The following is a 14,998-nucleotide window of genomic DNA, read 5'->3' as shown; positions in this document are numbered from 1 at the left end:
TTTTATAACTGCAGCAGTAGTATACGCAAATGTGTGAGATGGTTTGTGGGTCTATTTGTGGGGAAAAGTACGAAAAAGTGTTTTCATGTTATTTACGTTGTTTTACAGTGAACTCCGACTTGAAAAGATAGTGCTACAATTTAGTAAAAGAAGTTGATTTTAGTTGTTATCGCCTTATTTAAACTGATTACGGTAGGTCACATGACCAAACGGGACGCTCGGAATGGTCACAGGATCTATTCAAAAATTCAAAAGGCAAACGATCGTTTTTCTTAGGGGTGCAAGCAGTTTAGTAATTTCGGTACAGTAACGACTTCCTCATCAATTGAGTTTAGAGGTAGAATCCTTGGAAAATTCAAGGCAAAGAATGGTACATGTCATAACGTATAGTCGTTGGTCATGGGCGCTACCGTTGAGATACTGACACATTTCTCAGTAACATTTCTCACTAAAGAACAGTGATTTTCAAACGTATTATGTGAAATTCGTACCGCGATCATGGCCAAAATATAGTCAGTGTGATCCCATTTCCTCTAAACGGGCATTTTTTTCGCGCTTTCCAGGAAATATGTACAAATTTCAACATTTCTCACCTCAGAATTAACAAAAAAGGAATGAATTATAATTAATCTTTTACCTCATTTAGGTGAGAAATGTTGTAAAAGCCCCATAACTTGCTTATTGTGCACAAGAAACGAAGGGAAAATAAACTTAAGACAATGATAAGTTTTACCAAGAGTGTATTTTAAAGAATAGAGCTCCCTATAAGTTGCATTTCATACAAGACGGCCCATAAAACAAGTGAGAAATGATGCGAGAACTGTTCAGAGCAACTGTCACGCAATTCCTTGTTTCCTAAAAGTAACTGACAGAAGAATTGTACCGACATAAAAGTTTCGTTAGGGCTAGGAAGTAGCCCTTCAGGCAAAGTAACAACTGATAAAGTCATGGGGAATACAATAAAAACTGAGGACTTCTGTAGCAGTGCACTCTAAGTTAATATTTTGTTCGGTGACCTCCAGACACAAGTACAGTTTCAATTCTGTGAGTCACACTTGAAATGAGAATATCGATATTCTCTGGATAGAAAATAATCAATCATCAAACACTCCGAAACATATGCATAAGCTGTTCAAATGAATCCTTTGTAAAGATCTGTGTTACAGCCTCTTCATCTAAGTAACATTTGATCTGGTTATCTAAATTTTCTATGCAAATAATGGACGCATATTAGTCTCAGTGTATCCTTTTGGGCCTTCTTCGCACTCTTGCTTGTCTGGGTCGTTGTCCATTAAAAAGAGTCTTCTTGCGTTTCTTTTCGGCCTTGCCTGACCAAATGCTGTATTAAAATGGTTCCTTATTTAACTGAGCGAAGAAATTGGCGTTCATTTTCTCATAAGGTACAGTTAGTGTTACTCCTTTTCTACAAGCGATGGCGTCAGCCAAGTCCTTAGAACCTTAATTAATATCACTTAATAAAAACGAAAGACCTTCTCCCTTCTGTCGCCATATCAGTGATTTTTTTTTTACGTTTCGTTGTATTTGTGGACGAAGGACAAGCATGTAAATTAAAGGCCACTTCGATTCATTCGTCCAAAGCAGAGGATTTTTCGCAACTGGGCGTTTCAGGTTTTTGCCGGAGTGCCGAATCGTACACGCAACTTGCGATTGTTTTCACTTAGAAGCCCATTTTTCTCTGCTTGTAAATATGCGTAACCATTTTCATTTAGATAATGTGGAAATGTTTTGTACTTGCCATTTCAAACCTAACCCCACTCTGCTCCACGATGATTTTTTCTTGTAATGTTTTCACAGTTTCTTGCCCTTGAGTACGTTGAGGATACTTAATAAGCATGCATTTGAAACCGTTCATCTACTCACCTCCGCTCTCGGAATAAATAATACTAACAAGGTAACACCTGGTAACTTTTTTAAGATTGCTATACCTACAAATCCACAACTTTTCTCTAAGTTTCGCAATGTTTAAAACTCGTTTTCCTATAGAAGGGGTTTTCAGACAACCTTGGTCAAAACTCTTGGGACACTGACGCAATAGCTTGTCAAATTGAGGCATCTTCCCTCCCCCCTTCCCCCTCGGTGCAATGTTGGCGTTATGCATTCAAGTTTTAATTCAACACAATCAACACTGCTTGGGGGGAGAGGGGGAGAGCAGAAATAGCCCCTTATAACAACATCTCCAAGCCTTTTTAAGAGGTAGAATACGAGTAAATTTAGCAAAGTGCGTCTTTGTGCCTAATTTCCTCAAGTGTCCCAAGACGTTTTGACCAGGGTTGTCTGAAAATGGGTTTACAATAAAAATACAGAATTATACTATTTTCCGTGTTCTCAAATTGTTCCTTTTTTCATATAACTGCCCAAAAGTTCATGTCTGTACTTTATGATTAAATTATGCGTTATTTTGGAAGTTTTTATAACTGCAGCAGTAGTATACGCAAATGTGTGAGATGGTTTGTGGGTCTATTTGTGGGGAAAAGTACGAAAAAGTGTTTTCATGTTATTTACGTTGTTTTACAGTGAACTCCGACTTGAAAAGATAGTGCTACAATTTAGTAAAAGAAGTTGATTTTAGTTGTTATCGCCTTATTTAAACTGATTACGGTAGGTCACATGACCAAACGGGACGCTCGGAATGGTCACAGGATCTATTCAAAAATTCAAAAGGCAAACGATCGTTTTTCTTAGGGGTGCAAGCAGTTTAGAAATTTCGGTACAGTAACGACTTCCTCATCAATTGAGTTTAGAGGTAGAATCCTTGGAAAATTCAAGGCAAAGAATGGTACATGTCATAACGTATAGTCGTTGGTCATGGGCGCTACCGTTGAGATACTGACACATTTCTCAGTAACATTTCTCACTAAAGAACAGTGATTTTCAAACGTATTATGTGAAATTCGTACCGCGATCATGGCCAAAATATAGTCAGTGTGATCCCATTTCCTCTAAACGGGCATTTTTTTCGCGCTTTCCAGGAAATATGTACAAATTTCAACATTTCTCACCTCAGAATTAACAAAAAAGGAATGAATTATAATTAATCTTTTACCTCATTTAGGTGAGAAATGTTGTAAAAGCCCCATAACTTGCTTATTGTGCACAAGAAACGAAGGGAAAATAAACTTAAGACAATGATAAGTTTTACCAAGAGTGTATTTTAAAGAATAGAGCTCCCTATAAGTTGCATTTCATACAAGACGGCCCATAAAACAAGTGAGAAATGATGCGAGAACTGTTCAGAGCAACTGTCACGCAATTCCTTGTTTCCTAAAAGTAACTGACAGAAGAATTGTACCGACATAAAAGTTTCGTTAGGGCTAGGAAGTAGCCCTTCAGGCAAAGTAACAACTGATAAAGTCATGGGGAATACAATAAAAACTGAGGACTTCTGTAGCAGTGCACTCTAAGTTAATATTTTGTTCGGTGACCTCCAGACACAAGTACAGTTTCAATTCTGTGAGTCACACTTGAAATGAGAATATCGATATTCTCTGGATAGAAAATAATCAATCATCAAACACTCCGAAACATATGCATAAGCTGTTCAAATGAATCCTTTGTAAAGATCTGTGTTACAGCCTCTTCATCTAAGTAACATTTGATCTGGTTATCTAAATTTTCTATGCAAATAATGGACGCATATTAGTCTCAGTGTATCCTTTTGGGCCTTCTTCGCACTCTTGCTTGTCTGGGTCGTTGTCCATTAAAAAGAGTCTTCTTGCGTTTCTTTTCGGCCTTGCCTGACCAAATGCTGTATTAAAATGGTTCCTTATTTAACTGAGCGAAGAAATTGGCGTTCATTTTCTCATAAGGTACAGTTAGTGTTACCCCTTTTCTACAAGCGATGGCGTCAGCCAAGTCCTTAGAACCTTAATTAATATCACTTAATAAAAACGAAAGACCTTCTCCCTTCTGTCGCCATATCAGTGATTTTTTTTTTACGTTTCGTTGTATTTGTGGACGAAGGACAAGCATGTAAATTAAAGGCCACTTCGATTCATTCGTCCAAAGCAGAGGATTTTTCGCAACTGGGCGTTTCAGGTTTTTGCCGGAGTGCCGAATCGTACACGCAACTTGCGATTGTTTTCACTTAGAAGCCCATTTTTCTCTGCTTGTAAATATGCGTAACCATTTTCATTTAGATAATGTGGAAATGTTTTGTACTTGCCATTTCAAACCTAACCCCACTCTGCTCCACGATGATTTTTTCTTGTAATGTTTTCACAGTTTCTTGCCCTTGAGTACGTTGAGGATACTTAATAAGCATGCATTTGAAACCGTTCATCTACTCACCTCCGCTCTCGGAATAAATAATACTAACAAGGTAACACCTGGTAACTTTTTTAAGATTGCTATACCTACAAATCCACAACTTTTCTCTAAGTTTCGCAATGTTTAAAACTCGTTTTCCTATAGAAGGGGTTTTCAGACAACCTTGGTCAAAACTCTTGGGACACTGACGCAATAGCTTGTCAAATTGAGGCATCTTCCCTCCCCCCTTCCCCCTCGGTGCAATGTTGGCGTTATGCATTCAAGTTTTAATTCAACACAATCAACACTGCTTGGGGGGAGAGGGGGAGAGCAGAAATAGCCCCTTATAACAACATCTCCAAGCCTTTTTAAGAGGTAGAATACGAGTAAATTTAGCAAAGTGCGTCTTTGTGCCTAATTTCCTCAAGTGTCCCAAGACGTTTTGACCAGGGTTGTAGTCCCTGCAAACATTTTTTTCGCGCGGCCTTCCTTTTCCGACTTAACAACAAGCCAACACTTCTTGGAATTGGGATAATATCCAAGGGGCGGACCAGCCTCTCTCAACTCATCCCACCATTGCTTGACCTCCTCTAGGGGTCCTGCTCCAGTGGCATCATCCGCGAACCAACATTGTTCTGCAGTGCTACGGTTATGAAGTAGCGATATTAACGATTGGAAGCTAATTGCATACATTGACATAGCTAAGGGGTCTCCCTGTGTAGTTCCTTCTGCAGATTTAAGCTCACTACCACCAACCACAAAAAGGCGCGCAGGAACTCGATAAGTGTTGGTTACATAGGTGGCGATCAATGGGCATAGCAATAATAATAGTGATAATAACAATAACTATGGTAAAGAAAAGATACATCAAAAAGTTGTTGTTCAGATGGTAAAAATTAACATTTTTATCCAATAGGGTACATTGATGTTGATCAGTGGCTAAGATGGGTTTTGCAGCTACCAGAGGATGAAATAGCTAAACTCACAAGGTTTGAAATCATACCAGTCGAAATGGAATCTCATGCTCTGCCAAGTAGGAGGTAAGGAATGCAATTAATCCTTAACCCTTTTTAGTAAAATCCAGCTAGTGGTCTATTATCAATGCTGCATTCTGATTAGTTGAGCTACTACTAGGCTATATGTTATAGCCCACTAGTAGCAAAAGCGCCTGCTTTTTGGCGGCAAAAAAAGGATTAAAATCTAGTTTTAACTAGCTAAAGTTGTTTTGTCGCGATATTTTTGACCAGCTAGTTGGATTTTTGGCCTCATGGGCTATTGACTCAGAGTCCATTCGGGCTTGAGGAATAATTGTTAAATATTCCAAGAGTGACTGACCAACATCAATTTTCTGCTAACAATATCAATACATAATCAAGAGAAAAAAATGTGAAAATTAATAATTAAAGCATTTTATAGTCTGAAATGTCATCCGTCTCTTCACTCCACCCCCTAACGGGCGGCTCTCTCTTGCCATGCCACCCGTTGTGGGGTGAGGTGAAGAACCGGATGACATATCAGACTATAAAATGCTTTGATCTTTAAACAAATTATTTCAACTAGCTCTTTAAGGAAATGAATATGTTTGAAGATCAGTCAGGAGAATTTGTTTGTGAATGTTGGGGCTTAATGCAGCTTAATGGGTTAAACCCTAGCTTAGGTCAATGGATTACGTACAGCTGTATCTCCTAAAGGACTGTTCAAGAAGATTTTTTAACAAAAGATGTCTTCTTAACTAACTTTTCTTTGCTCTGTCGAAGGGCTGACACTTGAAACGTTGGGCAGTTGATTTACAGAAGTAAATGTACTTAATACTAATGCCGAAATGGACTTTTAGGTTACGTTTACACTAGAGGTGATTTTTTCCGTATTCGTGACGAATCCAAAAAACGTTGGTACCGGATTCTTTTTGCCGTTTACACGCAGATGCGTGACTCCGAAATAAAAACGTCCCGGTTTGGTCAAGTCTTCGGAGATTTTGAATCCGAAAATCGAAGGAGGATACTTTGTATACGATAACTCTAAAATCCGCAATGTTTTGTAGTGTAAACAATTCATCCTACGAAGCCGAATACTTTTTCGTCTTCGATAATACAAGATTGCTGTAAAGAACGACGACGGAGAGGGCAGCGAAAGCGTCACTATTAAAAATGAATTCAGGTTTTTCAAACTTTTTCGCGTTTATTCCAAGACGCCCTGGAGTTGTATTCTTGGAGACGGCATCCAAGTTCTTCGTCTTGTGTTTACTGGTGTTTACGTCCTCCAAACAACATTGCATAACGAAGTTTCATGTCTTTGTCGTCCAGAGACGGCAAAGAAGTGTACCAAAAAAGCGTGATGCACTTGCAAAATTTGTTGTGGTTTTTTTGCTCTTTTTTGCCTTTTTGACAGTCTCATTGCTGTCGCTGTCATCGTTGCTATAGCGTTTCTAAAGCTTCCTGGATTTATCTATATGCGTAAATGGATGGAATCCGAATACGTTTTTAGTATAAAAGCATAAGAGTTCGAATACCCAATAAAACGCAATAAATCCGGAAACATTTTTGAATCCGAAAAAATCTCCTCTAGTGTAAACGTAGCGTTAGACACTCTACCGACTCACTTGCAATAATTGGTTCTTAGTCTCTTCAAGTTTCTCCAAATGGTGCTGATTTTGAGATCTTTAAAGTCTCTACTAGAGTAAGATGACACCTAAAATGGATAACGTTTCTTATGTCTCACTGCCAATTTGCTCTATCAAGCTGAATTTTGGTAAATGGACAGTTTTCATTTTGTTTTATCTGATTATCCTACTCAATCCATCAATAATTTCTTAAAGTTGGTTTTTGTGACGTCATCACTTCTCTGCCATTTTTCAGTTGTGTGCTCAGTGCCCTGGCCTTTGAATAGAAGCGAGGCTGGAGGTCACCCTGTTTTGTTACAACCCTTCTACACGTTAATGATCATTTTCACGGGCTTGTTCGCATGAGAATAACACGATTGAAAAGCAGGAAGATTTGGAACAAAACATGGCCACCTTCAGTCTCGCATTTATTCAAAGACCAGGATACTGAGCACACAACTGTAAAATGGCCAATACATTAAAACCTTTACATGTGTAATTTGCAATCGTAGTCATTGTTGGAGAGTCTAAAAACAATAGCCACACTTGGAAAAGCTTTATTCTGAACTGAACCCCGCCTTAAGGTCCTCATTTAATCAAAACGGCTTTCAACGCTTTTTTGTTGTTGTTTTTTTAATTATCAGCAGGTCAGGGGGAGAATCTGAAATTCCAGACGAGCTTCTGATTACAACAGCTGCTAAGATTGGTGAAAAAGACTGGGTCCCATTGGCTCGTGAACTTGGTTTCACTAAGCAAGAAATACGCGATGTAAAGAAGAAGTACCCACATCGATCAAGAGAACAGGTCTATCAAATGTTAGTGTCATGGAGACATAAGAAGGGACAGGAGGCAACTGTAGCAGCTCTGGAACTGTCGACGAGTAATGCTGGAATTGAAACACTGTCCGCTGAATCCTGATGTATTAATAATAAATTCAACTTATTAAAAAAATGAACAGAACTTTCCAATAAAATACAATACCATAGTATCACTCACCTTGCTGGCTTGCATATCTACTCTTTGTACAACATACAACGCATCAGCAAATATCTCTCACAAAGTCAACCATTTATGCATTCTTATCCAGACTTGGTTATTGTATTAGCCTATTATACGACCTGTTTGACGGCACATTGAATAAACTACAATGTGTACAGGTTGCTTGTGCGGTAAGATTCAAAGAACTCTAATTTTACCACATAACCCGCTTCTTATGAAGTTATAATGGTTAATAATTAGATTTAGAATTGAGTTTAATTTGTTTATTACTCTTCTAATCATATCATATTTTTCTGAGGTGTCCATCAGGAATTCAATTGAGTATCTTCTACTTAGTTATTTGGACTGCGAGCGTTTAGACTCGACTGACTGAAGAGGGACTGCTCGCAGTTAAGTAACAAAGTAACTGAGGTAACAAGGCTGTAACATAAGCTAGCAGAAAACACCAAGTAACTGAGGTAACAGGGGTAGCAAAGTACCGTAAAATTCCGAAAATAAGCCCCTCCAAATATAAGCCCCCCAAACCCGTAACGCAAAATACCCTCCGTTAAATCGGCCCTCCAAATATAAGCCCCCCGGGGGCTTGTACTTGGAAATTGCCCTCAAATGCAAAGTAAAACAAAACAAAAACGGTAAATTTCCTTCCAACTATAGGGCTAGCCCAATCGATTTTGAAACGCAAATTTCCCTCCATAGATAAGCCCCTCTAAAAGCTTCTAAACGGGCCTTTAAAAATATAAGCTCCGGGGCTTATTTTCAGAATTTTAAGGTAACTGAGTTACAAGGTAACCGAGGTAACATAGTAACAAGAGATAACAAGGCAACTGAAGTAACAAGGTAGCAGAAGCTAATAGAAGTAACAAAGCAACTGAGGTAACAAGGTAAACTGAAGTAGGCATGGTAACTGAAGTAACATGGTTACTGATGTAACAGAGTAACTGAAGTAACAGAAGTAACTGAACTAAGTATCAGAGGTAACAAGGTAACAGAAGTCACAGGGTAACATAGGTAACAAGGTTAAAATAAAAGAGGCAATTAAGTAACAGAGGGATACAAGATTTCAGTAAGAAAAAGTGCATTTAAAGATGATTGTGATTAGATTGTTGAGAATATATTTAACATTTGTTAATGGCGAAGTCACTTCGAGGAGAGGACTTTGTGACCTTGCTTCATTATGTAAACGTTCACATATTATTACACTTCCTTTTCAGCGTACTCAGCTTTAAATCCTGGCCAATCAATGTATCGATCATAGTTCGTTTAATAACGACTTAGTTTTGCTTTGCGTTATTTTCCTCACTTATATGTGTTGTCCGCGACTGTGCTCACAAGGTGGGTGGCTCCTCCTAAAATGTTCTGCAATTGGTATAGGATTTAATGGAGCCGAAACCAATTGTGGAATTGCACGCATTTTAGGCATCCTACTGATGAACAGTTGGGACACGTAGATATATTTTTTTGCAGCTACTATAATTTGCAGTCTATCTACTTTGAATAGCTTTATTTCAATTCGGGTTTTAGAGTATAGTATCTTCGAAAGAGGAATAATAAATGAAATAATGAAAATAGAAATAGTACAATTAGAATACATGCCATATAGAAATCAATTACACACATATGTACACAACTATTTTTTAAAAGTTAACTGCTTTATACATCATTTGAAAGTATTCAGATCAGGAGCGCTTCTTGTTTCATCGGGCAGAGATTTCCAGGTGGAAATAGCTAAGTATTTGAGCGTTTAGTCCAAAAGTAGTGGTGGCGACCTTCGGCACAATGAGCTTTTTAACCCCCCTGAGATTATACTTACTAATACGAACATGAAACAGAAAAGTTAAATAGAAAGGTGCCATATTGTCCAAATACTTATAAACGAGTGTGAGCATATCCTGGATTCTCGCGTCTCTTAAGGAACCAAGTGAGTACCTGTCTGCAATACGTCGCGTGACTCAACGCACTGGGTACTTTTGGTACTCTCTCTCAGACTGCTAATTTTAAAGTTCCTATAAGACCTTTTTACCGATACGGCGGCCATATTGAATTAATTTCATTTAAGGAGTATTATAGGATGCCCAGGGGGGCATGAGCACATTTCGTTTGTATTTTCGGGACATTTTTTCTTAAAGTTTTCTTAGAATAAGGTTGTAATGGGAAAAAAGATCCTTGAGCCGTGTTTGGATGTAATAATGATCGCCTTTTTCTAGTTTAGTGTTAGCAATATGGTCTTTCACCGTATATTTCTCAGGAAAAAGGCTATCATTATTACATCCAAACACGGCACAAGGATCGTTTTTCCCATTAGAATCTTATTCTAAGAAAACTTTAAGAAAAAATGTAAGAAAAGCGCTCGAAAATACAAACGGAATGTGCTCAGGCCCCCTTGTGCATCCTATAATACTCTTTAACTCCAAGTAATTCAATATGGCCGCCGTATCAGTAAAAAGGTCTATTGGATGGATATGCTTCATGACATGTGCACAGAGTTGTTGCGATGCGCACGCGAGGGACTGTCAGAACTTTGAGAACATGCAGGAGGAGTTTGTACACGCCCATCTAAACAAACCCTACATGAAGATAGTTGATCGTGTTTTTCTCAGTCTTCTCAACATCGGAGGCGAGGTGGAGAAATTAGAAGCTGGTACCATGTCAGAGGTGGTTCGTCCGAGAGGAAGAAGCCACATTCTCCTTTTCTCTGCTGTGGGTTACGCCATAGCTTTGTTCCTGTTGATCGTAGTATTGGCTTTCCTAGTGTACGGGGTGCGAGTCCTCAAGAAGAAAAAGGAAATAAAAGAATCACATCCAACACATCCCTAAATAGGTGTGAAGGTATAGAGAGTGTGCCGAACATGAATAAAAGGCACTGTACAGTTTCATATTAATCAAGTAACGTAGTATTATTCGAGTGGATGTGAATTCGTTTTGACTTTAAGAGAATTTTACCAGATCATTTATTACACATTGTTGAACAGGAAACGTTTTGTCTTGATTTGTATTATCTCTAGTTGTTTCTAACTGTTTTAGCGTACATGCGATATATGAACCTAAGTCTGTTTTTCTGTAGTCTGTTGTCTAGTCCTCATCCATATTACAATTTTTTTTTCATACACTTTGTCACGGTTTTCGACGCCATCTTGACGAGTAGGCAAACGCGTGAGAAATTACTGTGTTTGTATGAGAATCTAATGTCGAATAATTTCCCTAAAACGGCTGTTCTGAAAAAAATATCAATTGTAAACTAAAGCCACAAAGCAAAGGACTGTCCCAAAAAATTGGGGGCGTACCTGTGCTTAAATTTCTCCAGAGGCTTGCTTTAGATTTTCCATATATTTGTCTGTAATTTTCCCGAGACTTTCTTACAGACAAATGTATAGAAAATTTTAAAAAGTGGTTCTAGGTCTTCTAGTGCAAGTAACGCCCTCAAATTTTTTCAAGAGAATCCTTAGGAGTGAAGCTTTAGTTTACAAATCATATTTTTTTCAGAACAGCCGTTCTACGGAAATTATTCGACATTAGATTCTGATACAATCACTGTAATTTCTCACACGTTTACCTACTCGTGAAGATGGCGTCGAATACCATGACGAGGTCTATTTACTGTAAACTTTCCTTAGTTAATAGCCTTAGGGCCTGTTTACATGGAGTGGGGGACCCCGGTCTAGTGGGGTTGGTTTCTTTTGTTTTCACGCTCTGGGGGACACAAAACAAAAGAAACTTACCCCACTAGACCGGGGTCCCCCACTCCACGTAAACAGGGTCTTAGTCTTGATTTGTATATTTTGTACTCATTGTCCCGTCTCGGATAGCCTTGCTAGCTACGGGCAATACTTCTGTAATGTTATTTGTTTATTATAAAGTTTTGTTGATGTTGTTAGTCTTAGTTTAGCTTTTAACCTTTATTTAGCTGAGAACTAAACGCGAGCTGATTCACATGTAGCTGCGTTTGAAGCAGAAGACACGAGCGCGGAGGGTTAAAATAATAATAATGATAATGGTATTTATTTCAACACGATTTTAAGAAAAATCAGCAAAGCAGTGATGTGGTCGTATGCATAATAATAAAATTAAACTTCCTAACTAATCACAGTGAGACTAATACAAGAAATCTACGTATTTACTACAATGAAAATTCTACACAGTGCATCATTATAATATATGTGGCTTAAAAATACACTTGAGTGACTTTTTAAAAGCATCAATGTCATGAATTGATCTCATTTGGTTTTCTAGGGCATTCCACCGAATAATTGACTTGTTTGAGCAAGATTTCCTTACCATATCGGTCTTAGGCCTCGGTAACTTTAAGGTCATTTTCCTCCTCAGATCGTAGCTGCTTACATACTTTTCAAAAAGACATTTCGTAGGACATGGTAAAAGATGATAATAAGCCTGATGAGCTAAAATTAATAATCGTTTCTCATACATCATCTCTAAGGTGCCTGGCGTACACCAATCTAAGTCAAATATTATTCTTGCCGCTCTCACATGTATAGATTCTAGGTTTGAGAAAAGTCCTTGACCACAAGAGCCCCAAACTAACATAACAGAGGGTAAAAAAACCCGAAAATAGAAATCAGTCCTCGCCTGTCTAGGCAGGAACTACAATGACTTAAGTAAGTTTAACTTGTGCGTAAACGATTTCGCTAGTCCGAGACTTGATAATCCCATTTAAGAGCATTGTCTATTTGGACACCTAGGCATCTTGTAGAAACAACTTACTCGATAACAAACTTGATCGCCCATCTTAATAGCTTGTTTTCAGTGGCCCAGTCAAATGCCTGCATCCACCGAGCAGCGTATACTCCGTCTTGGTAGGATGGGGAGTGAGACAACTCTCACAACACCATGTATATAGCCCTGGTAGGACTTCATTTAACTTGGAAGCCACCAGGTCATAAGTCGGAGCCGAAACATAAACGGTGGTATCGTCTGCGTACATGTGAAACTGTGGGTCGCCATCTATTCCCTCAGCGATACTGGGGGAAAACAGAGTGGGGCCCAGTACGGACTCCTGTGGTACACCAAAAGTAACTGACATAGGTTGAGGTTGACATCCTTTAATCATTGTCGCTTACGTTCTTCCAGAGAGATAATCCCTTATCCAACTCCACAAGTCCCAAGCTACACCAAGACTGTGAAGTTTTCGGAACAGAATGGAGTGGGGAATCGCGTCAAACGCCTTACGAAAGTGCACGAAAACCACGCCTACAACATCATTCTTGTCGAGCGCTCGTCTCCAGTCATCCGTTATCTTCACTAGCAACAGCTCGGTGGAATGACCTTTTTTATACGCCCACTACTGAGGGTTCCCAAGTCCCTGTCCAGTAACATGCGTGGTAATAGTTGATGCCATCACAGACTCCATCAATTTTTCTGGCACACTTAGAAGCGAAATAGGCCTCTAATTATGCTTATCAGTTTAATCGTCCCTTTTGTAGAGAGCTGAAATGTTTGCAGCCTTCCATGTAGCGGGTACAGTGTTACAGGGCTCTGACTGTTTTTGGAGGTGGCCTTTTTATTTTTGACCATATTGTGGCAAGAACCAGCTCATGATCTGAGATTCCTAACTCAGTTGTTTTAATAGCTCCCTTGATAATCTCCGCCTTGCTAGTAATAACCAAGTCAATCAGGGTTTGTGTGTCACTTGTATTAAACTCTTGTTGGCTGGTTCCTATCGTTCATTACACTGTAGTTAAATTTCTGCAATATATCTTGTAATTTCCCAGCGGCACCCAACGACGGTTTCCTCCTAAATACATTGAAAACACTTTTTAGGCTATCAAGAGTACATTTAGATCTCTAGAAATGCATTCTAAGCGGAACTATAAAAATTTGTATCTGTTCGGTCATCCTATGCGAACTTGAGTCTTTTCGAAATTACAAGGGCTTCAGTTTTATTTTACCGAAAATTTTAGATGTCATTTAACGGATTACGAAAGTGAGAATTTTTACTAATTTCTCTCTACATCACTGTTTTGAATCCGAAAATTTTAGGTTTCCTTTTTTCTACGAAAAATAGCCTAACCTGAGGACTGAAATGTGAAAAAAATTAAACTTTTGAAAATCGTAGGGAATTTCAACATTAGATAAGCTTCGAAAATTGTACATGAATGTAGGAGTAATCTAGAAATTTTTTAGTCGTTCTCAAGCAAAAGAAAATTCTAGGAAATATTTGCTTCTCCGAACAGATATTTTGCAGAAAACAGTGGTTGGGTGTCCCTGATTTCCTAACGGCATATGATGTAACACCCTCGTAGCTACCAAAATAGTCCGGATTCAAATCACCGACGGGCAAGACATTCCTATGCCTAAGCCACTCTTCTCCAGACAGTCATAAAATCGCCTGTAGAACTGGAAGTCAGAAGGAGGTCGATAACAATTTCCTAAGATCAACGCAGGAGAATTTTGCATAATTTTGATCCAAATTAATTCAATATCAGGAGGCTCCAGGGAGGTGAAAAGAAAGATGACATCTGTTAGGCGGGCATACGAGCCTGTTACTCATTTTATGTAGCGTGTTAAAATTGAATATTACAAATACGTAATGTGTAGAGAATAAGAAATAAACTAGCCTGCGTGGCCAGCGTGGCGGGCGAATTGAACCAACTAAGCCGACAACGGTACTGCCGGTTCATGTTTCTCGAGATCGAACAACTCAGCTGATGACTGCCCTTGAAGGTTAAGATAACGAAGTGTTCTTATTTTAAAAAATTGCTGCTAAATGCAAAGGTGTCGGACACTATGATGGAAAATTGTCTTTAGCCCAGTCACGATTAGTTTTTTGCTATTACTGATGGAGGCAACGATCTTTCTAGCAGCTTTCACGTAGTATTCCTCCGCCCCGGCCTTGCGAAGTCACTGCGACGTACGACCCTCTAACAGCAACACAAGAAGAGAAACTGTAGAAACCATTTGGAAAGATAGAAACTTTTATGTTTTGTTAAAAATGTCCTTCCAGTGTTGGTGTTGCGGTACTTTTTACATAAATTACACAAACGTGACTTGTCATTGCGCTTTCATAAAAGTATTTTGAAAAAGGCAGAGCAAAGCTTGGTTTAAAAATCGTAATTTTTACGCTCCCATGTTGTCTAATGCAATCCTCAGACCTCTGGTTAGCGGTTTGTCTACAACATAAGT

The 14,998-nt window shown here is 38.7% G+C and overlaps 1 protein-coding gene across 2 annotated transcripts in view; it reads left to right on the top strand.

Annotated features, from left to right (window-relative positions):
* The window catches only part of LOC140946495 (uncharacterized), a 15,537-nt gene extending 7,677 nt beyond the window's left edge, over positions 1–7,860 (top strand). Inside the window, exons 6-7 of one of the 2 annotated variants that reach the window (XM_073395625.1) lie at positions 5,183–5,306; positions 7,513–7,860. In XM_073395625.1, the coding sequence (XP_073251726.1) occupies positions 5,183–5,306; positions 7,513–7,783 (395 nt within the window). In that variant the 3' untranslated portion in view covers positions 7,784–7,860. Of the gene's footprint in view, positions 1–5,182; positions 5,307–7,509 lie in introns of both variants that reach the window. The other variant, XM_073395624.1, reaches the window with a different exon arrangement.
* The last annotated feature ends 7,138 nt before the right edge of the window (positions 7,861–14,998 follow it).

This window comes from Porites lutea, chromosome 8 (assembly GCF_958299795.1).
Source record: "Porites lutea chromosome 8, jaPorLute2.1, whole genome shotgun sequence".
Lineage (NCBI taxonomy): Eukaryota > Metazoa > Cnidaria > Anthozoa > Scleractinia > Poritidae > Porites > Porites lutea.
The sequence above is the reverse complement of the archived record's forward strand: the minus strand, read 5'-3'. Positions and strand labels throughout refer to the sequence as shown.